The sequence below is a fragment of the Oncorhynchus mykiss genome, chromosome 15 (genome assembly GCF_013265735.2).
Source record: "Oncorhynchus mykiss isolate Arlee chromosome 15, USDA_OmykA_1.1, whole genome shotgun sequence".
NCBI classification, from domain to species: Eukaryota; Metazoa; Chordata; class Actinopteri; order Salmoniformes; family Salmonidae; genus Oncorhynchus; species Oncorhynchus mykiss.
Window position 1 is genome coordinate 56,295,872 of NC_048579.1, and position 24,597 is coordinate 56,320,468.

At 44.2% G+C, this 24,597-nt stretch overlaps 1 protein-coding gene across 1 annotated transcript in view; it reads left to right on the plus strand.

Annotated features, from left to right (window-relative positions):
* The first annotated feature begins 3,434 nt into the window (after positions 1 to 3,434).
* The window catches only part of LOC110490359 (CUGBP Elav-like family member 2), a 247,022-nt gene continuing 225,859 nt past the window's right edge, over positions 3,435 to 24,597 (plus strand). Inside the window, exon 1 of the mRNA XM_036944699.1 lies at positions 3,435 to 3,610. Coding sequence (XP_036800594.1) covers positions 3,558 to 3,610 — 53 coding nt within the window. The 5' untranslated portion in view covers positions 3,435 to 3,557. The remainder of the gene's footprint in view (positions 3,611 to 24,597) is intronic.

The following is a 24,597-nucleotide window of genomic DNA, read 5'->3' on the forward strand; positions in this document are numbered from 1 at the left end:
GATAAGAAGCCTCAGTATCTCTCTCCCTCTCTGCCCACAATTTAGCGTTCCCTGATTGTGGCGTAGAACAAACAGACAAACAAACATGTTTATTGGGGCATTCTCTTGTGTGTGTGACTGTTTGTGAGTGAGCCATTTGCTTTAGATTTAAATCTAATTTGCGTCTCCCTGGGTTTTATCTCCGACATCCTGATTCGGTAGCTATGAAGCGGCTCAGCCAACTGTTCCCTTGTTGTTTAGAAGGGAATGATTCTCATAAATGGAGCCTTTTCAGACAATGTTCATGTGGGTGTATAGCTTTAGGCATATTTGACAGGATCAAATGGCTTACACAGAGAAGGAAACACTGTCGTTTATGAAATAATCCCCCCATATTTATTTCATCCACATCCGTTTTCTCCCTCTGCCTCGTTTTTTCCCCTCCTTCCCGCCCCCCTAAATGAATTGAGGTAAAATGGGAATCTATATTCCGTGGGTGGTTTAGAGATGGAGCCACTTTAAGATTTGAATTGCACATGACACGTGTTTGATGTCATAAACCTCGGGCTTCTCTCTTCCGGTGGGCCTGAATGTTTAAAAGAAAAGTGCTGGAGGAGGGAAATGTTTTTAGAAAATGAAAAAAATGTGTTATATTGTCCCATACACCAGATAGGTGCAGTGAAATGTGTTGTTTTACAGGGTCAGCTATAGTTGTACAGCACCCCTGGGGAAAATTAAGATTTTCCTCTTGTCGGCTCAGGTATTCCAACCAACGTCCTTTCGGTTACAGGCCCAACGCTCTAACCGCCAGGCTACCTGCCCCTGTGTGTGTGTGTGTGTGTGCGCGCGCGTGTGCGTTTGTGTTTTAGCGCCAGACTTCAGACACGTGAACACCTAAGACGTCCAGACCACTATCGTGATTTTATGCAGAAATTAAAACCTGGGAAGAGACAAACTGATTGATCTATTGCTGTGTGTGTTGTGTGTGTGTATGTGTGTGTTGTGTGAGTATGTGTGTGATGAAGAGAGAGAGAGGGAGCGAGCGAGAAAGATAGAGAGATAGGGAGAGAGAGATGCTGTCAACTCTCCTTTCTCCACCCGGAGTCTGAAGTCTGTAGATGTCCAATTCAGTCTATTTAAAGCATTGGCTCTCTCGCTGGTGAGAGAGGGAGGCTGTAGTTTTGGATTACTGTTATGTCTTTACCTTGAGAACACTGTTTTGCTATTCCAGCCTATTGGAGGGAGTGTGTATGTCATTCACAATTACATACAGTACATGTGCTATATAACCACTCCAAGATGTGCAAGGTTAGAGAACCACAGACATCTGAAGTTTAAAATGTAGCGGACATATACCCAGAGGGGCTGTAGTAGTGGATGCAGGTATGTGCGGTATGAATGCACATAATAATCAAATCAAAATCAAATCAAATGTATTTATATAGCCCTTCTTAGATCAGCTGATATCTCAAAGTGCTGTAGAGAAACCCAACCTAAAACTCCAAACAGCAAGCATTGCAGGTGTAGAATAACACACATAACCACAGACATTTTTGTGTTCCCTGTGTAGAAAGACCATGGTGTTAACCCCTCCTAGCCAACCAGGCACATCGGTGGAGCTATGACTTTATTGCTAAGTTATACCTATTTGATCATTCAGACTTGCAAGTGGTTGTCTTGGATGGGAGTCATTATATTGCATGTGTTTTCACATGATGAAAGACAACCATGGTGCCTTACCGTATCCTTACTCCCTGTGAAGAAATAGGTCCGTTGAATCAAGTCTTTGATAAAGCTACAGCTCGATGTACATTCTTAGATAAAAGGTGCTATCTAGAACTGGGTTCTTCGAATGTGTCCATAGGATAACCATTTGAAGAACCTTTTTGGGTTCCATGTAGAGCCCATGGGTTCTACCTGTAACCAAAAATGGTTCTCCTTAGAACCAAAAATGGTTCTCCTATGAGGACAGCTGACAAAACCCTTTGGAAGTGTAGTGGTATTTTGGGAAATAAACCAAAGTACACCACAAAGAAATACCAACAACCAAAATGCTGTGTTGTACTGGGATGATATCTGTGTCAAGGTCTTTCCAGACAGCCACATTGTGTCATAACCGATTTTGTGGCTAGAAACAAAAACCTGACATCATTTTTTCTTTTTTCACATTGGACCTTTGCCATGTTGGAGACTTTTGTCTCCCTGACCAACTTTAAACATCTGCTATCTGAGCAGCGAACCGATCGCTGCAGCTGTACATAGTCCATCGGTAAATAGCCCACCCAATTTACCTACCTCATCCCCATACTGTTTTTATTTATTTACTTTTCTGCTCTTTTGCACACCTACTTGCACATGATCATCTGATCATTTATCACTCCAGTGTTAATCTTCTAAATTGTAATTATTCGCTCCTATGGCCTATTTATTGCCTACCTCCTCATGCCTTTTGCACACAATGTATATAGGCTCCTTTTTTTCTACTGTGTTATTGACTTGTTTATTGTTTACTCCATGTGTAACTCTGTGTTGTTGTCTGTTCACACTGCTATGCTTTATCTTGGCCAGGTCGCAGTTGTAAATGAGAACTTGTTCTCAACTAGCCTACCTGGTTAAATAAAGGTGAAATAAAAAATAAATAAATACAATTTTGCAGCCTATAGTCATACTGTGCTGCAGCGTCACATCGGCTGAGAGGGGAGAGAGGAGCCGGGAAAAGAAAGTTGACTTTTATCAACAGGAAGTGAACAATGACAATGTTTTGGCCTAATGAAAATAGATGGAGATGGCCTAACCCAGTATATTTTCTCTGCTCCATTAGATAAGCAGGCTACTACTGAACATAACTTGTAGATACAGTGTCTACCTCTCTGAATAATTGCAATGAAAGCCTATTGGGCCACCTGTAATAACAATTCATGGAATTTCTTATCTGTTCATAGCCAATGTTATGTTAGGCCTATAATTTGTGCGTTGAGGATAAGATTTTTTTCCCAGATTTCATTCTGTATGGCATGAATTAGCACATTGATTTGAATGTAAATCAAGTCTAGCAGGACAGATGATGCAGGCAAGTCTACCACAGCTACCAATTGAAATAGGACACATTAAATAACAATTTGTGTGATATAATTGTATCCCTGTCGATAATCATTAGGCAAAGTGAACCTGGCTTATTTAAAAAATAACAGGATGTGATGTGTGCATATGCCATGTTATTTCTGAGCAAATCTAATAAATAAGTTATAGCCTAGGTGATTATTGTAAAGACACAATTTCCGGTGCTTTGGATGAAAAGTGCTCTTGAATAAATAGTCACTAATGTGTTCTGTATAGGATCCTAATATTGTTTTATGAGGCTTTGGGGATGGCTGGAGAGGTGGAGAAATCGGTCGCTGTGTGTAGCGGCAGAGCGCAGGCTTTCAGCAGGGGGCGGAGGGAGAGAGCTATGACAGCGCTTATCACACAACCAAGAAGTAGGACGAGTTGCATCCTAGCGCTACTGTCATTTGCAGACGGAGTACAGCTCTCGCCGCTTTTGTTCAGCTATCGCGCCCCGTGCTGCTAGCTAGTCAACAATGGTTTCTATCATTTCAGACCTGGACCCACTGAAAAACTGGAACGTGTTAAGGTAAGTCCAAGTCCCGGTTTCTAGCTCGCCAGCAGAAATTATAGGAGTGAATTGTTGAGATACCCTACGTGCGGTGCTGGGTGCGACGCGGGGGGCAAAGGGTTATCGCTGGTGAATGGATGTAGCGACTTATTCCGCGGACGTACCCACTTGCATTACTTTGTCTTAAAGAGATACTGCGATATTCTGGTATTTAGCCCCTTTTACACTTATCCAGAGTCAAACTCGTGAATACTATCTGTATGCCTCTGCATGCAGTATGCCAATAGAGGAAGTTAGCGGTAGTTTTGCGTGCCAATGTTAACAATGACTGGAAGTCTACAGGTAAATTAACAATGCTACCTACAGTACAGCAGCAATACTGCGCCCTGGGCAGTTTTAAATGGGGCGATGTCGGGTCCTCTGTTGATAACAATGTACTGTAGACTTTTGGATTTCTCTTTTCTCCCCCTCTGCTGTCGTGTCTGACGCATGCAAGCTGCTCATCAGCCCTTCATCTTATTAACCCTTGGTGATCTTCCCTCTCGCACCGTGGACCACAAAGTTCCTCAACAATTTACAGTTGCCGATACCGTAGACTCTGGGCACCATCATCACCCTCACCGACCGGTAGCCTAGACTATTGTCTTTGAGAGCTGCGTTTTCACAACGCCCTGGAGTCACAATGGCTACGTATTTATTGCAAATTAAGCATTGAGGGAACATTTATTGCAAGTTTATATCCCCTTCACGTAGCTCTCTTTTGTTAATGAAAAACTGTCACATACAGTTTAGCCTAAAACATTCCTTTTTTTTTTAACACAACATGTTTAGCTTACCAAAGGAAGATGCGTTACTCTGCTCCGTCTCTGCACCTCCTGAAGGAATACACTTTTATTGCTTAAAGTTTTCACATCCCATTTTCAGAGCAATGTGTAGCCTACTTTCATTATAGTGCTCAGCAAGGTCATTTCCTGAAAGAATGCTGTGACGCTAGCTGAGAAAATAACCTACCCGCGCTCAGAGCCGCTGGAAGTAAGGGTGCTGAAGGTGCTACAGCACCACCTGAAAAATCAGAATAAAAATATATTTTTCCACAAAAGTAGTGCACTGGGGCTTTAAAAGTCCTGTATTAGCCACACCCCCAAACTACTTCCCACAGCTATGCCTGTACCTGTGGTCCTCTGTCCAGTTCCTCTCTGTTTCCCTCCTCCAGGACTGTCTTACAGCTACAACACTATAGGTTACACCAATATATATGGCTCTGGGCTACACCAACACTCTACCCTAACACTTCATGTTACCATCTAATAGCCTACACCTGCAAAATGTGTATTAATGCATTCACTGTCATTTGACATTTTAGTCGGCATTTGTGCATTTTAAATGCTGGAATTTGAATATTGAAGACTTTTGATACTAAATAAGTCATGATAATTCCCTCGACGGACTCCTCATCAGCAGAGATGGTCTAGTTCTGATTCTGAAATTCTATTTTCAGTTTGAGAAGCCACAGTGACGATGGAGCACAAGGCTCCAGATATCTCATGCAGAGCTTAAAAAGTCCTCTTTTAATGCTGCTTTTTATCATTCCCTATTTAAATATCCCTTATTCCTTACTAGAAATTCCTCATCAATAAATCAGGAATATATATATTTTTTTTATCACAGGAACCCTAAAGAACATGCTTATTGCTGCTGTGACTGTGCCGGTGAAGACGGAATGATGTCAGTCTAGCCTTATAGTGATGGCCCCATGGAGCCTGGGGCATGAAATGGCTTGTGGCACTGACCCGTACACACTCACATTAAAAGGTGAAGATGGGGAGGATGACCCACTGTTTCTCTACGGAGGCTATTTCCTGTCTTTCCTATTCCACTGATCTGTTTGGTTAACCAGGACGCCCCTCTGGGTGATAGAGAATCTTCGTAATATTGGCAGTTGGTACCTCTGATGAGTATATCGGGGAAAGGAATTCTTGGCCTTTTCAGTCAACTTTTGCATGTGTGAATGAAATAGTCTCTCTTTTCTAAGTGGACATACACACACACACTGCGCTGGTAAGCGGAGGGCGGGCCCCGACCATTGAGGGATGTAATCTGTTGTTGAAGGACAGGATGAGAGATGAGTGGGGGAGGATGAGGAGGGGAGTGATGGAGGGGTATTTGTCTCTGTCTTTATTAAACCTCTGCTGCTTTAGATTAGCTGCAGGAGCAGCTGTCCCTCTCTCAAGACTGAGCATCTTAATAAAGACCAGCTTAGGGCTGGCCCTCCACACACACACATCCTCTTCTATCTCCCCCTTCTCTTTTTCTCTCTCGTTCTGTCTCTTTTCTCTTTCACCGTTAGCTTAGTGTATTATAATGAAGCAACTCTGTGCTTCTTCTCCGAGGCACAGCCGCATCTCCCTAATGAGGATCACCTCCGACAGATACACACATACACACACACACACACACACACACACACACACACACACACACACACACACACCATTAAGACACCGACAGTCCCAACCACCTCTGTCACATACAATTAGCAGCAATCCCTGTAGCGTGGTATATTTTGTGCATGGTGTTATTGTGGGGTTGGATAATATGCAGGACCGAAGAAGTACAATCTCTCTGTTATCTTGGATGTGGTGTACACTGTATTATCTTGGATGTGGTGTACACTGTATTATCTTGGATGTGGTGTACACTGTATTATCTTGGATGTGGTGTACACTGTATTATCTTGGATGTGGTGTACACAGTTTTTTCTTGGATGTTGTGTACACTGTATTATCTTGGATGTTGTGTACACTGTATTATCTTGGATGTTGTGTACACTGTATTATCTTGAATGTTGTGTACACTGTATTATCTTGGATGTTGTGTAAACTGTATTATCTTGGATGTTGTGTAAACTGTATTATCTTGGATGTTGTGTACACTGTAGCTTCTGGTATAGTTTGTTGAGATGATTATGTGGTCTCGCATTTATATCATTTTGCTCTCATTCCGGAGTATTCAGCATATGACCGTCCATCATGCCCACTGCACTGTACGGAACGTGGGTTCATTTGCTGTTGTCAGAGGACACATTCCTGAAGATCTAATAGGAAATACATCTAATGAAGTCGGTTTGATATGATGTATCTGATGTGTGACCGATAGGGGAGGTTGTGTGGAGGTGAGTGGTGCTGAAGGATAATAACATTTTGATATGAAGACTGTTAGAAAACCAACGTGTACTGAATGTGCCGATTTCAACCGAAACAGAGTATTATTTCTAAGGTTCTCTGCTCCAGATGGATATGAACCATCTGCACCCTCCTCTGGTCCTCTGGTCCTCTGGTCCTCTGCTCCTCTGGTCCCCTGATCCTCTGGTCCTCTTGTCCTCTGGTCCCCTGGTCCCCTGGTCCTCTGGTCCTCTGCTCCTCTGGGTCCTCTGGTCCCCTGGTCCTCTGGTCCTCTGCTCCTCTGGGTCCTCTGGTCCCCTGGTCCTCTGGGTCCTCTGGTCCTCTGGTCCCCTGGTCCTCTGGTCCCCTGGTCCCCTGGTCCTCTGGTCCTCTGGTCCTCTGGGTCCTCTGGTCCCCTGGTCCTCTGGTCCTCTGCTCCTCTGGGTCCTCTGGTCCTCTGGTCCTCTGGTCCCCTGGTCCTCTGGTCCCCCGGTCCTCTGGTACCCCGGTCCTCTGGTCCCCCGGTCCTCTGGTCCCCTGGACCTCAGCTTACTTCATCCTTATCTGATCAACTCCAGGGTGTGGCTGCTGCAGCCTTTCACCAGCTCCATCTGACTATCATACAGTTATCACGAACACACACACATGAACACACACACATGAACACACACACATGAACACACACACACACATGAACACACACACACACACACATGAACACACACACACACACACACACACACACACATGAACACACACACACACACACACACACATGATCGCACCCAGACAAAAATATCCCGTATATGCACGTATGTCCGTGCATACATACATGCATGCATACGCACGTACACACAAAGCTCAGTTTATCTGTGTAACAAAGTGTTGTTGTGGGGTGTAACAAAGTGTTGTTGTGGGGTGTAACAAAGTGTTGTTGTGCGGTGTAACAAAGTGTTGTTGTGGTTGTTGTGGGGTGTAACAAAGTGTTGTTGTGGTTGTTGTGGGGTGTAACAAAGTGTTGTTGTGGGGTGTAACAAAGCCTGTCTGTTGCTCTCCTAGTCAGCCTCTCCTATTCTGAATAGCAGTTCAGAATAGGTCAGGTCTGGATTATTCAGACATGATAAATCATAAACGGATGTTCATTCAATCACACAGTGAGCCCTTTGGACCCTGGTCACAAATAGTGCACTATATTGAGAATAGGGTGCCATTTGGGTGTGCAGACAATAACAGCATCGATAAGCCATAGGCTCTTTTCACCTGTGGCCAATCATGTAAATAATGTATGATCTGTCGACCACACAAGTGCCCCAGTCTGGAAACGGAAGTGTATGTGGAGTGACTTTGTCACTAGGGGATTTGAGTATAGATGAAGGAGTAGGAGGGGTTGGAGGATTGGGAGGGCGGGGATGGGAGGATTGGGAGGGCGGAGGGTATTGGGGTGGGGGGGGGGGGGGGTCATTGAGCATTTGACCCAGTGTTAGTTTTAATTAATCCAGTTAAATGTGGATCTGACTCAGTGTGGCTTTATCCCCGAGACACAAATCTATCTACCTAATTACTGAGGACAGTGTCTGTCTGATGCGGATTAAATCTGTAGTGTGTGTGTGTGTGTGTGTGTCCGTAGCCTGCTAACCCCTGCAGGTCATAGGATCACACACACGGAGTCTAAATCCACCCTTTGCGGTTGAACAGTGGCAAGGGACAGCTGTGGTCCTGGCTTTTCATCTGCACCCCAATGGATGTGCATTGTGTGGCCAGTGTGAGTGTGACACCAGGCTGGGTAGAGACGGGGGGTGAGGCCCCTACCCTGGATCTAGTGGTTCTGGTGTGGAAGTGGACATTATATGCTCAGCATTATTCTCAGTGTTTTAAGAGAGCCTCTCTGAAACAAAACATTGACCGTAAGCCTGGGCAATGCAATGACCGACAGGGTTGTTAAAGTGAAAGTGATGAATTGAGAGAGTGATGAAGCTACTCTGACCCGTGGTGTTAGAAAGGAAAGAGGTGAAGAGCAAACCAGGCAGGGTGGTAGACGGAGAGAGAGCAGGGGGGAGAGGTCGGTTGGCCTGCTCGTCTGTGATGGACTCCGGTCACCACGGCGATTCACTCTTCAGCTGGACCCCTGTCAATCAAAGCATTGTAACCCGGGAGCGGGGGCGGGGGATATTGTGCCACGGCAATGATGGGAACAATACAGCGTTCAGTGTTTCTGTGTGAATGGCTCAGACGTTGGGGTGCGGGGAGAGGGGGGTGCGGGGAGAGGGGGGTGCGGGGAGATGGGGGTGCGGGGAGAGGGGAGTGCGGGGAGAGGGGGGTGCGGGGAGAGGGGGAGTGCTGGGAGAGGGGGGGTGCGGGGAGATGGGGGTGCGGAGAGAGGGGGATGCGGGGGGAGGGGGAGAGGGGGGGTGCGGGAGAGGGGGAGTGCGGGAGAGGGGGATGAATTCTTCCACGTCAAACCCCCGAAATCAGTTGAAGATAATTACATATTTTAGCTCAGCGAGCTGGATAAAACCGAGAGAGACAAAGGAGGGAGAGGGAGAGACTGAGAGAGAGAATGCGAACAGGAGAGAAAAGGGGGAGGGGCATGACACCCATCATCTCAGATTGTTCTGAAATTGTTTCTGTAGTTAGAAACAGAAGATTAACATTCTTGCAACATTCTTTTGTTCAAATGTAATTTTAAAAATAGGCAAATCGATTGCACCCAATTTGGCCACTTTAATGTATAGGATTCACATTCTATTCAAAAATATAGTACCCAACATCTGATTTAGTTCAAACTTCTTCCTACCATTGAGTAAGTCAAATTCCAGTATCAGTTATCTGTCTAAGAGGTGGTATTATAATAACAATATTAATCATTTATTAAACTTCTATAGAATCTCAAAGCACTTCAACAGCAACAAAACAACACGCAATATACAGTGTCATGACAGGTCAACCAATCGGGGCCAAGTCTTCTCTCTGGAGACGAAGAGGGTTGGTTCATGGCTTGAGGGAGGGAGCTGGTCTGAGGATGCTAGATGATGGTGATGGAGTCTGCTGGTGATCTTGTAGAGGGCAAGTCTGGGGACCAGCCTGAGCTACTGGACTTCTCTTCTTCCAATCTGTGTAGCGCTGCTCACCAGAAAGCTCACCACACAAAGTTCAGAATAGTAGCCAGTCATCCTCACCACAAGCTCTCTGTCTCGGCTGTATTCCTCTCCCATTCCTCTCCCACTTTCAGGCCAGTCCTGAAATCAAGCTCTCTGTCTCGGCTGTATTCCTCTCCCATTCCTCTCCCACTTTCAGGCCAGTCCTGAAATCAAGCTCTCTGTCTCGGCTGTATTCCTCTCCCATTCCTCTCCCACTTTCAGGCCAGTCCTGAAATCAAGCTCTCTGTCTCGGCTGTATTCCTCTCCCATTCCTCTCACACTTTCAGGCCAATCCTGAAATCAAGCTCTCAAAGGATCTGGAACTGGCAGCCAGGTGAAACAGACATTTATTTTTCTATTCAATTTATGTGTATATTTTTTACCCCTTTTTCGGGATATCTAATTGGTAGTTACAGTCTTGTCCCATTGCTGCAACTCCCGTACGGACTCGGGAGAGGCGAAAGTCGATAGCCACGCATCCTCTGAAACACGACCTTGCCAAACCGCACTTCTTAACACACTGCTCGCTTAGCCCAGAATCCAACCGCACCAATGTGTCGGAGGAAACACCGTACGACTGGCAACTGAAATTAGCGTGCATGCACCCGACCCGCCACAAGGAGTCGCTAGAGCGCGATGGGACAAGAATGGCCAAACCCTAACCCGGACAACGCCATGGCCAATTGTGCGCCGCCTTATGGGTTTCCCAGTCATGGCCGGCTGTGGCACAGCCTGGGATCAAACCCTGGTCTGTACTGTCTCTAGCACTGCTGTGCTAGACCACCCGGGAGGCCCTCAGATGCATTTTCTAAACAAAAACATTATCCAGCCAGCTAGCCAAAACAAAAACATTATCCAGCCAGCTAGCCAAAACAAAAACATTATCCAGCCAGCTAGCCAAAACAAAAACATTATCCAGCCAGCTAGCCAAAACAAAAACATTATCCAGACAGCTAGCCAAAACAAAAACATTATCCAGCCAGCTAGCCAAAACAAAAACATTATCCAGCCAGCTAGCCAAAACAAAAACATTATCCAGCCAGCTAGCCAAAACAAAAACATTATCCAGCCAGCTAGCCAAAACAAAAACATTATCCAGCCAGCTAGCCAAAACAAAAACATTATCCAGCCAGCTAGCCAAAACAAAAACATTATCCAGCCAGCTAGCCAAAACAAAAACATTTGCAAATCTCAAAAACACCAGATATATGCAATAAAAAAATGGGGGAAAAACACATACTTTTTTTATTTATGCAGAATATTTACAGAGCTCGATGCCTAGGCTTCCTCACAGCGCCATGGCAACCATGATATGGAGCTGCTGCTTAAATTATTGCTTCTTCATCCTATGTGATGTATTCCCTGTGAATCTAATTTCCCTGTTCAGACAAATTAGCCATTGAAGTCGCTTGCATTATTTACTATAAATGAGTGTGAAAGTAATAGGTTTTGCTCACTAGATGCCGCTGTTCCTGCTACTGCCACAACCTTTTATCAATTTTGCTCGGGTAGCACGCACACACACATCTTTGAGTTGAAAACCAATAGCTTTAGCTCATAAGGAAAATATATTGTGTGGTCATCCTACAAATTCAAGCCAGTCCTCCATGAAAGCCAATCAGTTTGTCCTCCTCTTAGCAACCTAATGCTTCAACCCAAATGTCCTTGAATAGTCCAACAGCTCTCAGAGAGGCCTATCCCTATGGTGCAATTCTCATATGAAGACTTTTCCTACAAGCCCAACATTTGAGGAGAAGGGTTACACTGAACAGGCCTAAACTGAAACATAATCAATCATAGTAGGATAGTGTTAGTAATAATATTACCATGTCATTTACCATTTCCCACCTATTTGTCTCTTCCCATAGACAGATCAGTGTGTATAAGACATGCTATATCCGTGTTGTGGTGACTGTGATGTGTTCTCCCTCCCTTCCACTGAGAGGTTCAACTCTGTGTGTCAGCCATATACCAGGGAAACATGCTGGCTTAAAAGCCTCCGTGGCGCTGTCTCATGCATGTCTCTCTCTGTGTGCGGTGTGCAACACTGAACTGTGACAGAATAAGAAACACACACACCACGCTGACAAATGCATGAGGCAGAACCACCGAGGCTTTTAAGGCAGCATGTTCCCCTGTATATGGCTGTTTGTGGCTGTTATCAGATGTTGTATTTTTTGGGGGATGTTATCCGACACACGTTTCAGGGACGTGCTCTGTTTGATACATTCCCGCATCCCTCTCTTTTTATGCAGTGGCACACACATTCTCACACCCCACAGCCATGTCAGGACCCCTCTCTCTGTGCCATATCCCAGGGCTTTGACTGACTGAGTGTTGTAGCATGTGGCTGCTATAGAAGCCATCTCTGGTGGCACTATAGTAGATGAGCTTAGTCATCCGTCGTCAGCCCTGGGTGTCTAGTCAGTCGACTACTTAAAACACACACACACACACACACACACACACACACACACACACACACACACACACACACACACACACACACACACACACACACACTGTTTAATCCTGGCTCTGTTTTACTGCCGAGCTTTGCTGTTGCTTTGTTTTAGTCTTAGTCTCAGAGACATTAGGGTGTGTTTATACACTGTAAAGCTTCTGCCATAATTCAGGTTTAGCCCCCCCTATGTATGTGTGTGTTTCCCTGGGTACACTAGTCTCACAGCCTCCTCTGGGCTGAAATCATCTGTAGGGTTTATGAGTAGGGCTTAGAACGGCTGGGAAACCAGGGAGGGCTCTCTCTCGCTCTCTCTCTCTCACTCACTCTCTCTCTCTCTCTCTCTCTCTCTCTCTCTCTCTCTCTCTCTCCTCTCTCTCTCTCGCACTCTCTCTCTCTCTCTCTCTCTCTCCTCTCTGTCTCTCTCTCCTCTCTGCCTCTGTCTCTCTCTCTCGCTCTCTCTCTCTCTCTCTCTCTCTCTCTCTCTGTCTATCTCTCTCTCTGTCTCTCTGTCTGTCTGTCTGTCTGTCTGTCTGTCTGTCTGTCTGTCTGTCTGTCTGTTTCTGTCTTTCCTTCTTTCTCGTTTCAGTACATCGTCCTCTTTCCGACTCTATTTCTCTCCTTCCAATGCTTTCTCTCTCCTCCTTTTCTCAGCGATCCTCTACAAGAGAACGAGAGCAGGAAAAGAGGGGAAAAAGAGATATTGTCTGAATAAATAAACAGCTTTGCTTGAAACTGAAGCTGAAAGCTTAGTGGTGGTCAGAGGGAAGAGAGGGATGGGAGGAGAGGGGGATAGTCAGTGAAGGAAAGAAAAACATTGGCTCTCTGCCCATTGGGGGGGGAAACGTGTGATCTCTTAGCCTGTTTGTGAATAATGAGTTTTGGGAATGCTCTGGAGATGGGCAGTAACCTGGTAGAGAAAACTGACCAATGGTAATAAAGATGACTGCTTAAGGCGTGATCCAATAGGTCACCATGTCAGAACCACCAGGAAGAGATGATACAGCAGAACACACACTGACAGTCAGCTTGGCCAAACTGCCTCAACCTCCCGCTGTTCTTTCTCTTTTTTCTCCAGTTCTCTCTCTTCTATCCCTCACTCTGTTTTCCCTTTTGTTATGCTCCAGCGTCACCGTCTGCATAGTAACACCCAGCGTGAGCCTTCCATACCCCAGGGGCAGCAGAGAGCAGCAGAGCAGGGACCTCACTCTATTGCTCCACTATCTCTCTACTGTATCTATCTCTCCACTATCTCTCTACTGTATCTATCTCTCCACTATCGCTCTACTGTATCTATCTCTCCACCATCTCTCTACGGTATCTCTATATCTCCACTATCTCTCTACTGTAATCCTACTGTATCTCTCCCTATCTCTCTCCCTCTCTCTCTGTCACCCTCTTTCTCTTATTTCCTCTTTCTTTCTCCCCCTGTCTCATGTCTCATCTTTTCCTTACCTTTTCTTTCTCTCCTCTCTCTCTCTCTATCCTCCTCTCTCTCTGGCCTGCAGCCCTGTAGTAGGTCTGTAGTAGGTCTGTAGTAGCCCTGTAGTAGCCCTGTAGTAGATCTGTAGTAGCCCTGTAGTAGCCCTGTAGTAGCCCTGTAGTAGCTCTGTAGTAGCCCTGTAGTAGCCCTGTAGTAGATCTGTAGTAGCCCTGTAGTAGCCCTGTAGTAGCTCTGTAGTAGCCCTGTAGTAGCCCTGTAGTAGATCTGTAGTAGCCCTGTAGTAGGTGTGTAATAGGTCTGTAATAGTTCTCTAGTATCCCTGTAGTAGGTCTGTAGTAGGTGTGTAATAGGTCTGTAATAGTTCTCTAGTAGCCTGTAGTAGGTCTGTAGTAGGTGTGTAATAGGTCTGTAATAGTTCTCTAGTAGCCCTGTAGTATGTCTGTAGTAGGTCTGTAGTAGGTGTGTAATAGGTCTGTAATAGTTCTCTAGTAGCCCTGTAGTAGATCTGTAGTAGGTGTGTAATAGGTGTGTAATAGTTCTCTAGTAGCCCTGTAGTAGGTCTGTAGTAGGTCTGTAGTAGGTGTGTAATAGGTCTGTAATAGTTCTCTAGTAGCCCTGTAGTAGCTCTGTAATAGTTATCCAGTAGTCCTGTAGTAGGTCTGTAGTAGGTCTGTAGTAGGGATTATAGTAGGTCTGTAGTAGGTCTGTAGTAGCTCAGTAATAGTTCTCCAGTAGCCCTGTAGTAGGTCTGTAGTAGGAGTATATTAGGTCTGTAGTAGGTCTGTAATAGTTCTCCAGTAGCCCTGTAGTAGGTCTGTAGTAGGAGTATATTGGGTCTGTAGTAGGTCTGTAATAGTTCTCCAGTAGCCCTGTAGTAGGTCTGTAGTAGGAGTATAGTAGGTCTGTAGTCGCTCTGTAATAGCTCTCCAGTAGTCCTGTAGTAGGTCTGTAGTAGGAGTATAGTAGGTCTGTAGTCGCTCTGTAATAGTTCTCCAGTAGTCCTGTAGTAGGTCTGTAGTAGGAGTATATTAGTTCTGTAGTAGGTGTGTAATAGGTCTGTAATAGTTCTCTAGTAGCCCTGTAGTAGGTCTGTAGTAGGAGTATAGTAGGTCTGTAGTAGGCCCGTAGCAGGTCTGTAGTAGGAGCATAGTAGGTCTGTAGCAGGTCTGTAGCGGGAGTATAGTACGTCTGTAGCAGGTCTGTAGTAGGTGTGTTGTAGAAGTATAGTAGGTCTGTAGTGGGTCTGTAGTAGCAGTATAGTAGGTCTGTGGTAGGGGTATAGTAGGTCTGTAGTGGGTCCGTAGTAGGTCCGTAGTAGGTCTGTAGTAGGTGTGTAATAGGTCTGTAATAGTTCTCTAGTAGCCCTGTAGTAGGTCTGTAGTAGGCCCGTAGCAGGTCTGTACTAGGTCTGTAGTAGGAGCATAGTAGGTCTGTAGTAGGAGTATAGTAGGTCTGTAGCAGGTCTGTAGCGGGTGTATAGCAGGTCTGTAGTAGGAGTATAGTAGGTCTGTAGTAGCAGTATAGTAGGTCTGTAGTAGGGATATAGTAGGTCCGTAGTAGGTCCGTAGTAGGTCTGTAGTAGGTGTGTAATAGGTCTGTAATAGTTCTCTAGGATCCCTATAGTAGGTCTGTAGTAGGTAAGTTGCTAACTAGCATTAAACTTATCTTATAAAAAACAATCAATCTTCACATAATCACTAGTTAACTACACATGGTTTATGATATTACTAGGTTAACTAGCTTGTCCTGCGTTTCATATAATCAATGCGATGCCTGTTAATTTATCATCGAATAGGTAGGTCTGTAGTAGGAGTATAGTAGGTCTGTAGTAGTAGTAGGCCTACAGTAGGAGTATAGTAGGTATGTAGTATGAGTATAGTAGGTCTGTAGTAAGTATGTAGTAGGAGTATATTAGGTCTGTAGTAGGGGTAGAGTAGGTATGTAGAAAGAATGTAGTAGGAGCATAGTGGGTACGTAGTAGGAGTATATTAGGTCTGCAGCAAGTATGTAGTAGGAGTGTAGTAGGAGTATAATATGTCTGTAGTAGGAGTATAATAGGTCTGTAGTAGGAGTATAGCAAGAATGTAGTAGGAGCATAGTGGGTCCGTAGTAGGAGTATAGCAGGTCTGTAGTAACTATGTAGTAGGAGTATAGTAGGTCTGTAGTAGGGGTATAGCAGGTCTGTAGTAGAGGTATAGTAGCACTGTAGTAAGTATGACGTGGAAGTATAGGAAGTCCGTGGTAGGTATGTAGTACGAGTATAATAGGTCTGTAGTAGGAGTATAGTAGGTCTGTAGTAGGAGTATAGTAGGACTGCAGTAGGAGTATAGTTGGTCTGTAGTAGGAGTATATTAGGTTTGTAGTAGGTATATAGTAGGTCTGTAGTAGGTGTATAGTAGGTCTGTAGTAGGAGTATAGTAGGTCTGTAGTAGGGGTATAGTAGGTCTGTAGTAAGCATGTAGTACAAGTATAGTAGGCCTGTATAGTAGGTCCGTAGCAGGAGTATAGTAGGTCTGTAGTAGGAGTATAGCAGGTCTGTAGTAGGAGTATAGTATGTCTGTAGTAGGAGTATAGTAGGCCTGTAGTAGGGGCATAGTAGGTATGTAACATGAATGTAGTAGGATCATAGTGGATCCGTAGTAGGAGTATAGTAGGTCTGTAGTATGAGTATAGTAGGTCTGTAGTAAGTATGTAGTAGGAGTATATTAGGTCTGTAGTAGGGGCATAGTAGGTATGTAGCATGAATGTAGTAGGATCATAGTGGATCCGTAGTAGGAGTATAGTAGGTCTGTAGTATGAGTATAGTAGGTCTGTAGTAAGTATGTAGTAGGAGTATATTAGGTCTGTAGTAGGGGCATAGTTGGTATGTAGCATGAATGTAGTAGGATCATAGTGGATCCGTAGTAGGAGTATAATAGGTCTGCAGTGGGAGTATAGCAGGTCTGTAGTAAGTATGTAGTAGGAGTATATTAGGTCTGTAGTAGGGGTATAGCAGGTCTGTAGTAGGGGTATAGTAGCGCTGTAGTAAGTATGTAGTGGAAGTATAGTAGGTCCGTGGTAGGTATGTAGTACGAGTATAATATGTCTGCAGTAAGAGTATAGTAGGTCTGTAGTAAGCATGTAGTACATGTATAGTAGGTCTGTATAGTAGGTCTGTAGTAGGAGTATAATAGGTCTGTAGTAGGAGTATAATAGGTCTGTAGTAGGAGTATAGTTGTTCTGTAGTAGGAGTATAATACATCTGTAGTAGGAGCATGGTAGGTCTGTAGTAAGTATGTAGTAGGAGTATAGTAGGTCTGTAGTAGGGGTATAGTACGTCTGTAGTAGGGGTATAGTAGGTCTAGTAAGTATGTGGTGGGAGTATCGTTGGTCTGTAGTGGGGGTATAGTAGGTCTGTCGTAGGGGTATAGTAGGTCTGTAGTAGGAGTATAATACATCTGTAGTAGGAGCACGGTAGGTCTGTAGTAAGTATGTAGTAGGAGTATAGTAGGTCTGTAGTAGGGGTATAGTAGGTCTGTAGTAAGTATGTAGTAGGAGTATAGTAGGTCTGTAGTAGGGGTATAGTAGGCCTGTAGTAGGAGTATAGTAGGTCTCTAGTAGGGTGTATTAGTTATGTAATAGGAGTATAGTAGGTCTGTAGTATGAGTATAGTAGGTCTGTAGTAAGTATGTAGTAGGAGTATATTAGGTCTGTAGTAGGGGCATAGTAGGTATGTAGCATGAATGTAGTAGGAGCATAGTGGATCCGTAGTAGGAGTATAGTAGGTCTGTAGTATGAGGATAGCAGGTCTGTAGTAAGTATGTAGTAAGAGTATATTAGGTCTGTAGTAGGGGTATAGTAGGTATGTAGCATGAATGTAGTAGGAGCATAGTGGATCCGTAGTAGGAGTATAATAGGTCTTCAGTGGGAGTATAGCAGGTCTGTAGTAAGTATGTAGTAGAAGTATATTAGGTCTGTAGTAGGGGTATAGCAGGTCTGTAGTAGGGGTATAGTAGCGCTGTAGTAAGTATGTAGTGGAAGTATAGTAGGTCCGTGGTAGGTATGTAGTACGAGTATAATATGTCTGTAGTAAGAGTATAGTAGGTCTGTAGTAAGCATGTAGTACAAGTATAGTAGGTCTGTATAGTAGGTCTGTAGTAGGAGTATAATAGGTCTGTAGTAGGAGTATAATAGGTCTGTAGTAGGAGTATAGTTGGTCTGTAGTAGGAGTATAATATGTCTGTAGTAGGAGCATGGTAGGTCTGTAGTAAGTATGTAGTAGGAGTATAGTAGGTCTGTAGTAGGGGTATAGTACGTCTGTAGTAGGGGTATAGTAGGTCTGTAGTAAGTAGGTGGTGGGAGTATCGTTGGTCTGTAGTGGGGGTATAGTAGGTCTGTAGTAGGAGTATAATAGGTCTGTAGTAGGAGTATAGTAGGTCTGTAGTAGGAGTGTAATAGGTCTGTAGTAGGAGTATAGTCGGTATGTAGTGGGAGTATAATAGTTCTGTAGTATGTGTACAGTATGAGTATAATACGTCTGTAGAAGGTTTGTTGTAGGAGTATAATAGGCGTACAGTAGGAGTGTAGTAGGTATGTAGTAGGTCTGTAGTAGGAGTATAATAGGTCTGTAGTAGGAGTATAATAGGTGTACAGTAGGAGTGTAGTAGGTATGTAGTAGGTCTGTAGTAGGAGTATAATAGGTGTACAGTAGGTGTGTAGTAGGTTTGTAGTAAGTCTGTAGTAGGAGTATAATGGGTGTACAGTAGGAGTATATTAGGTCTGTAGTATGAGTATAATAGGTGTACAGTAGGAGTGTAGTAGGTCTGTAGTAGGTTTGTAGTATGAGTATAATAGGTGTACAGTAGTAGGAGTGTTGTAGGTCTGTAGTAGGTCTGTAGTAGGGGTATAATAGGTGTACAGTAGGAGTATATTATGAGTGTAGTAGGTTTGTAGTAGGGGTATAATATATGTACAGTATAGTATAGTAGGAGTGTAGTAGGTCTGTAGTAGGTCTGTAGTAGGAGTATAATAGGTTTGTAGTAGGAGTATAATAGGTCTGTGGTAGGAGTATAATAGGTCTGTGGTAGGAGTATAATAGGTATGTAGTAGGAGTATAGTAGGTCTGTAGTGGGAGTATAATAGTTGGGCTAGTAACCTGAAGGTTGCAAGGTTGCAAGTTCAAATACCTGAGCTGACAAGGTACAAATCTGTCGTTCTGCCCCTGAACAGGCAGTTAACCCACTGTTCTTAGGCCTTCATTGAAAATAAGAATTTGTTCTTAACTGACTTGCCTAGTTAAATAAAGGTAAAATAAAAAATGTAAAAATGTGTACAGTAGGAGTGTAGTAGGTCTGTAGTAGGTTTGTAGTAGGACTATAATAGCTGTACATTAGGAGTATAATTGGAGTGTAGTAGGTCTGTAGTAGCTTTGTAGTAGGAGTATAATAGGTGTACAGTAGAGGTGTAGCAGGTCTGTAGTAGGAGTATAATAGCTGTACAGTAGGAGTGTAGTAGGTCTGTAGTAGGTTTGTAGTAGGACTATAATAGCTGTACATTAGGAGTATAATTGGAGTGTAGTAGGTCTGTAGTAGGTTTGTAGTAGGAGTATAATAGGTGTACAGTAGAGGTGTAGTAGGTCTGTAGTAGGAGTATAATAGGTGTACAGTAGGAGTGTAGTAGGTCTGTAGTAGGACTATAATAGCTGTACATTAGGAGTATAATTGGAGTGTAGTAGGTCTGTAGTAGGTTTGTAGTAGGAGTATAATAGGTGTACAGTAGAGGTGTAGTAGGTCTGTAGCAGGAGTATAATAGGTGTACAGTAGGAGTATAATAGGAGTGTAGTAGGTCTGTAGTAGGTCTGTAGTAGGTTTGTAGTAGGAGTATAATAGGTGTACAGTAGAGGTGTAGTAGGTCTGTAGTAGGTCTGTAGTAGGTTTGTAGTAGGAGTATAATAGGTGTACATAGGTCTGTAGTTGGAGTATAATAAGTATGTAGTAGGAGTATAATATATGTACAGTAGGAGTATAATAGGAGTGTAGTAGGTCTGTAGTAGGTCTGTAGTAGGAGTATATTAGGTGTACAGTAGGAGTGTAGTAGGTCTGTAGTAGGTATGTAGTGGGAGTATAATAGGTCTGTAGTAGGAGTATAATTGGTCTGTAGTAGGAGTATAATTGGTGTACAGTAGGAGTGTAGTAGGAGTATAATAGGTGTACAGTATGAGTATAATAGGAGTGTAGTAGGTCTGTAGTAGGAGTATAATTGGTCTGTAGTAGGAGTATAATTGGTCTGTAGTAGGAGTATAATAGGTCTGTAGTTGGAGTATAATTGGTCTGTAGTAGATCTGTAGTAGGAGTATAATAGGTGTACAGTAGGAGTGTAGTAGGTCTGTAGTAGGAGTATAATAGGTGTACAGTAGGAGTATAATAGGAGTGTAGTAGGTCTGTAGTAGGTCTGTAGTGGGAGTATAATAGGTCTGTAGTAGGAGTATAATATGTGCACAGTAGGAGTATAATGGGAGTGTAGTAGGTCTGTAGTAGGAGTATGATAGGTGTACAGTATGAGTATAATAGGAGTCTAGTAGGTCTGTAGTAGGTCTGTAGTAGGAGTTTAATAGGTGTACAGTAGGAGTGTAGTAGGAGTGTAGTATGTGTGTGGGACTGGAAGTGAGGGGGTAGTGGCTTGGAGCTGGCTGTATAACAGAACAGGCCTGGTAATGAGAAGACCTAAAATAAATATAGGACACAGGCTTTAATCAGTAACGTTCACTAGTCCACAGGCCTGCTGTGTGTGAGCAGAGGAAATATAGGACAGGCTTTAATCAGTAACATTCACTAGTCCACAAGCCTGCTGTGTGTGAGCAGAGGAAATATAGCACAGGCTTTAATCAGTAACGTTCACTAGTCCACAGGCCTGCTGTGTGTGAGCAGAGGAAATATAGGACACAGGCTTTAATCAGTAACGTTCACTAGTCCACAGGCCTGCTGTGTGTGAGCAGAGGAAATATAGGACAGGCTTTAATCAGTAACGTTCACTAGTCCACAGGCCTGCTGTGTGTGAGCAGAGGAAATATAGGACAGGCTTTAATCAGTAACGTTCACTAGTCCACAGGCCTGCTGTGTGTGAGCAGAGGAAATATAGGACAGGCTTTAATCAGTAACATTCACTAGTCCACAGGCCTGCTGTGTGTGAGCAGAGGAAATATAGGACAGGCTTTAATCAGTAACGTTCACTAGTCCACAGGCCTGCTGTGTGTGAGCAGAGGAAATATAGGACAGGCTTTAATCAGTAACGTTCACTAGTCCACAGGCCTGCTGTGTGTGAGCAGAGGAAATATAGGACAGGCTTTAATCAGTAACATTCACTAGTCCACAGGCCTGCTGTGTGTGAGCAGAGGAAATATAGGACAGGCTTTAATCAGTAACGTTCACTAGTCCACAGGCCTGCTGTGTGTGAGCAGAGGAAATATAGGACAGGCTTTAATCAGTAACATTCACTAGTCCACAGGCCTGCTGTGTGTGAGCAGAGGAAATATAGGACAGGCTTTAATCAGTAACGTTCACTAGTCCACAGGCCTGCTGTGTGTGAGCAGAGGAAATATAGGACAGGCTTTAATCAGTAACGTCCACTAGTCCACAGGCCTGCTGTGTGTGAGCAGAGGAAATATAGGACAGGCTTTAATCAGTAACGTTCACTAGTCCACAGGCCTGCTGTGTGTGAGCAGAGGAAATATAGGACAGGCTTTAATCAGTAACGTTCACTAGTCCACAGGCCTACTGTGTGTGAGCAGAGGAAATATAGGACAGGCTTTAATCAGTAACATTCACTAGTCCACAGGCCTGCTGTGTGTGAGCAGAGGAAATATAGGACAGGCTTTAATCAGTAACGTTCACTAGTCCACAGGCCTGCTGTGTGTGAGCAGAGGAAATATAGGACAGGCTTTAATCAGTAACGTTCACTAGTCCACAGGCCTGCTGTGTGTGAGCAGAGGAAATATAGGACAGGCTTTAATCAGTAACGTCCACTAGTCCACAGGCCTGCTGTGTGTGAGCAGAGGAAATATAGGACAGGCTTTAATCAGTAACGTTCACTAGTCCACAGGCCTGCTGTGTGTGAGCAGAGGAAATATAGGACAGGCTTTAATCAGTAACGTTCACTAGTCCACAGGCCTGCTGTGTGTGAGCAGAGGAAATATAGGACAGGCTTTAATCAGTAACATTCACTAGTCCACAGGCCTGCTGTGTGTGAGCAGAGGAAATATAGGACAGGCTTTAATCAGTAACGTTCACTAGTCCACAGGCCTGCTGTGTGTGAGCAGAGGAAATATAGGACAGGCTTTAATCAGTAACGTCCACTAGTCCACAGGCCTGCTGTGTGTGAGCAGAGGAAATATAGGACAGGCTTTAATCAGTAACGTTCACTAGTCCACAGGCCTGCTGTGTGTGAGCAGAGGAAATATAGGACAGGCTTTAATCAGTAACGTTCACTAGTCCACAGGCCTACTGTGTGTGAGCAGAGGAAATATAGGACAGGCTTTAATCAGTAACATTCACTAGTCCACAGGCCTGCTGTGTGTGAGCAGAGGAAATATAGGACAGGCTTTAATCAGTAACGTTCACTAGTCCACAGGCCTGCTGTGTGTGAGCAGAGGAAATATAGGACAGGCTTTAATCAGTAACGTTCACTAGTCCACAGGCCTGCTGTGTGTGAGCAGAGGAAATATAGGACAGGCTTTAATCAGTAACGTTCACTAGTCCACAGGCCTGCTGTGTGTGAGCAGAGGAAATATAGGACAGGCTTTAATCAGTAACATTCACTAGTCCACAGGCCTGCTGTGTGTGAGCAGAGGAAATATAGGACAGGCTTTAATCAGTAACGTTCACTAGTCCACAGGCCTGCTGTGTGTGAGCAGAGGAAATATAGGACAGGCTTTAATCAGTAACGTCCACTAGTCCACAGGCCTGCTGTGTGTGAGCAGAGGAAATATAGGACAGGCTTTAATCAGTAACGTCCACTAGTCCACAGGCCTGCTGTGTGTGAGCAGAGGAAATATAGGACAGGCTTTAATCAGTAACATTCACTAGTCCACAGGCCTGCTGTGTGTGAGCAGAGGAAATATAGGACAGGCTTTAATCAGTAACGTCCACTAGTCCACAGGCCTGCTGTGTGTGAGCAGAGGAAATATAGGGAGCAATATAAATAGATGAAGAGAGATGTAGGGAGGACAGATAGGAAGAACTACAGCGGACCAGAATGCTGTGGGTTGTTTTTTTTTCCCATTCTACAGCTTGCTTTTTCATGTTAGTTCGAAGCCTCTTTGAGCAGAAGAATGTTGCCTGACTGTCGCTCTTTTCATTGTTGCTTCACTGAAAGAGAAGGAGAACCTAATGCAGACAAAGAAAGAAAATGACAGAGTAAAGGAGAGAGGGAAGAAAGGGAATGATAGAGGAGGGGAGAGAGAGAGGTACTGTTTTTACAGCTGCAGATGGAGGGGGGCAGAGTTATCTGGGAGTTGACTGTTGATTAAAGTCATATGACTCTGACTGGAGGAGGGTTGGGCCTGCAGGAATGGTGTATCTTGCGTACTGTAGTTTGCTTTGGCTGTGTCTGTCTTTGTGTGTGTGTTGTTTCCCGGCATATGACAGGAAACAGAGCCCGGCTCCTCCTGTGAAAGTGCAGAAATTGTCAGTACACACACACACACACACACACACACACATTGACTGACGCACAAACACAGCCGTCTTCTAGCCGGAGGTCTACAATCTCACCCTGTTGTATCTGTCCATATTTCACACGGTTAATTCCTCTGCTATATTTGTCTTCTTGAGCTCAGGCTCTCAAAACACCTTTTTATAGTTCAGAATTGTTGGTCATCTCGTGTTGCTCTCTCTGACATAATCCTAGAGTCTGTTGCTGTGGTGATGCAGTAGTCTTAATGTGGTGTTGAAGTGACTGTATGTATTAAAAGCCCAGCAGAGATGTATCGTTGGCTCGACCAATCTTTAGAGAAATGTGTTTCTTCCAACAAATTCTGTTCGGTGTCCTTCTCTTTTGTCTGGTCGTGTTTCCTGTTCTACTCTTCTCTGTGACAGACATGCCGGAGGACATGAAAGACCGTGTGTGTGTGTGTGCGTGTGTGTGTGTGTGTGTGTGTCTTGTTATCCCAAGTTCCTTCCGATCTGCTGATAATGGAGTCAAGCCATTAGCTCCAAACATCGCAGAGACTTTGTGACAACGTCACAGCAGCATATCTCTGTACTCTAAACAGAAATGATGGTAATTTGACAGAGACGTTACAAGAAGTTGGTTTGAGATTATTCCTCCTCAGACGGAGGTGGTATCCCGTCGAAGGCAACATTACCGAGAGACTCGAGCGTGAACACACGTAACGCAATGCTATTAAACGCAATCACACACACACAGAAGGGCTCTTTTATGGACGAACACATTTCTGCCTAATGGCTTTCATTGCAGGATCATCCAAATATGACATTTCAAATGAAAGCCCTCTGACATCGGATCCTATTACAATCTCATCGGAAATCCTTAAAACCTCTCAGAATATCTTGTGCATTCATTTGACGTGAAGCGTTCCTGATAAAATACATATTGCCTGAATTTTTTTCCATATTCCATATTTGATTTCATCTGCTTCTTAGATAGCCAAGTGTCTGAGCTGACAAAAGTATTCGATGAAGTGGCTAAACTCTCTCTCTTCTTCTGGTATCCACTATCATGCTCAGACACTCGTTCCTCCATCCACCTCCAGGACCCAGGCCCCTTGGTGACCTCCCGTAGCCCAACGAGAGTGCTGTGATCGGGGC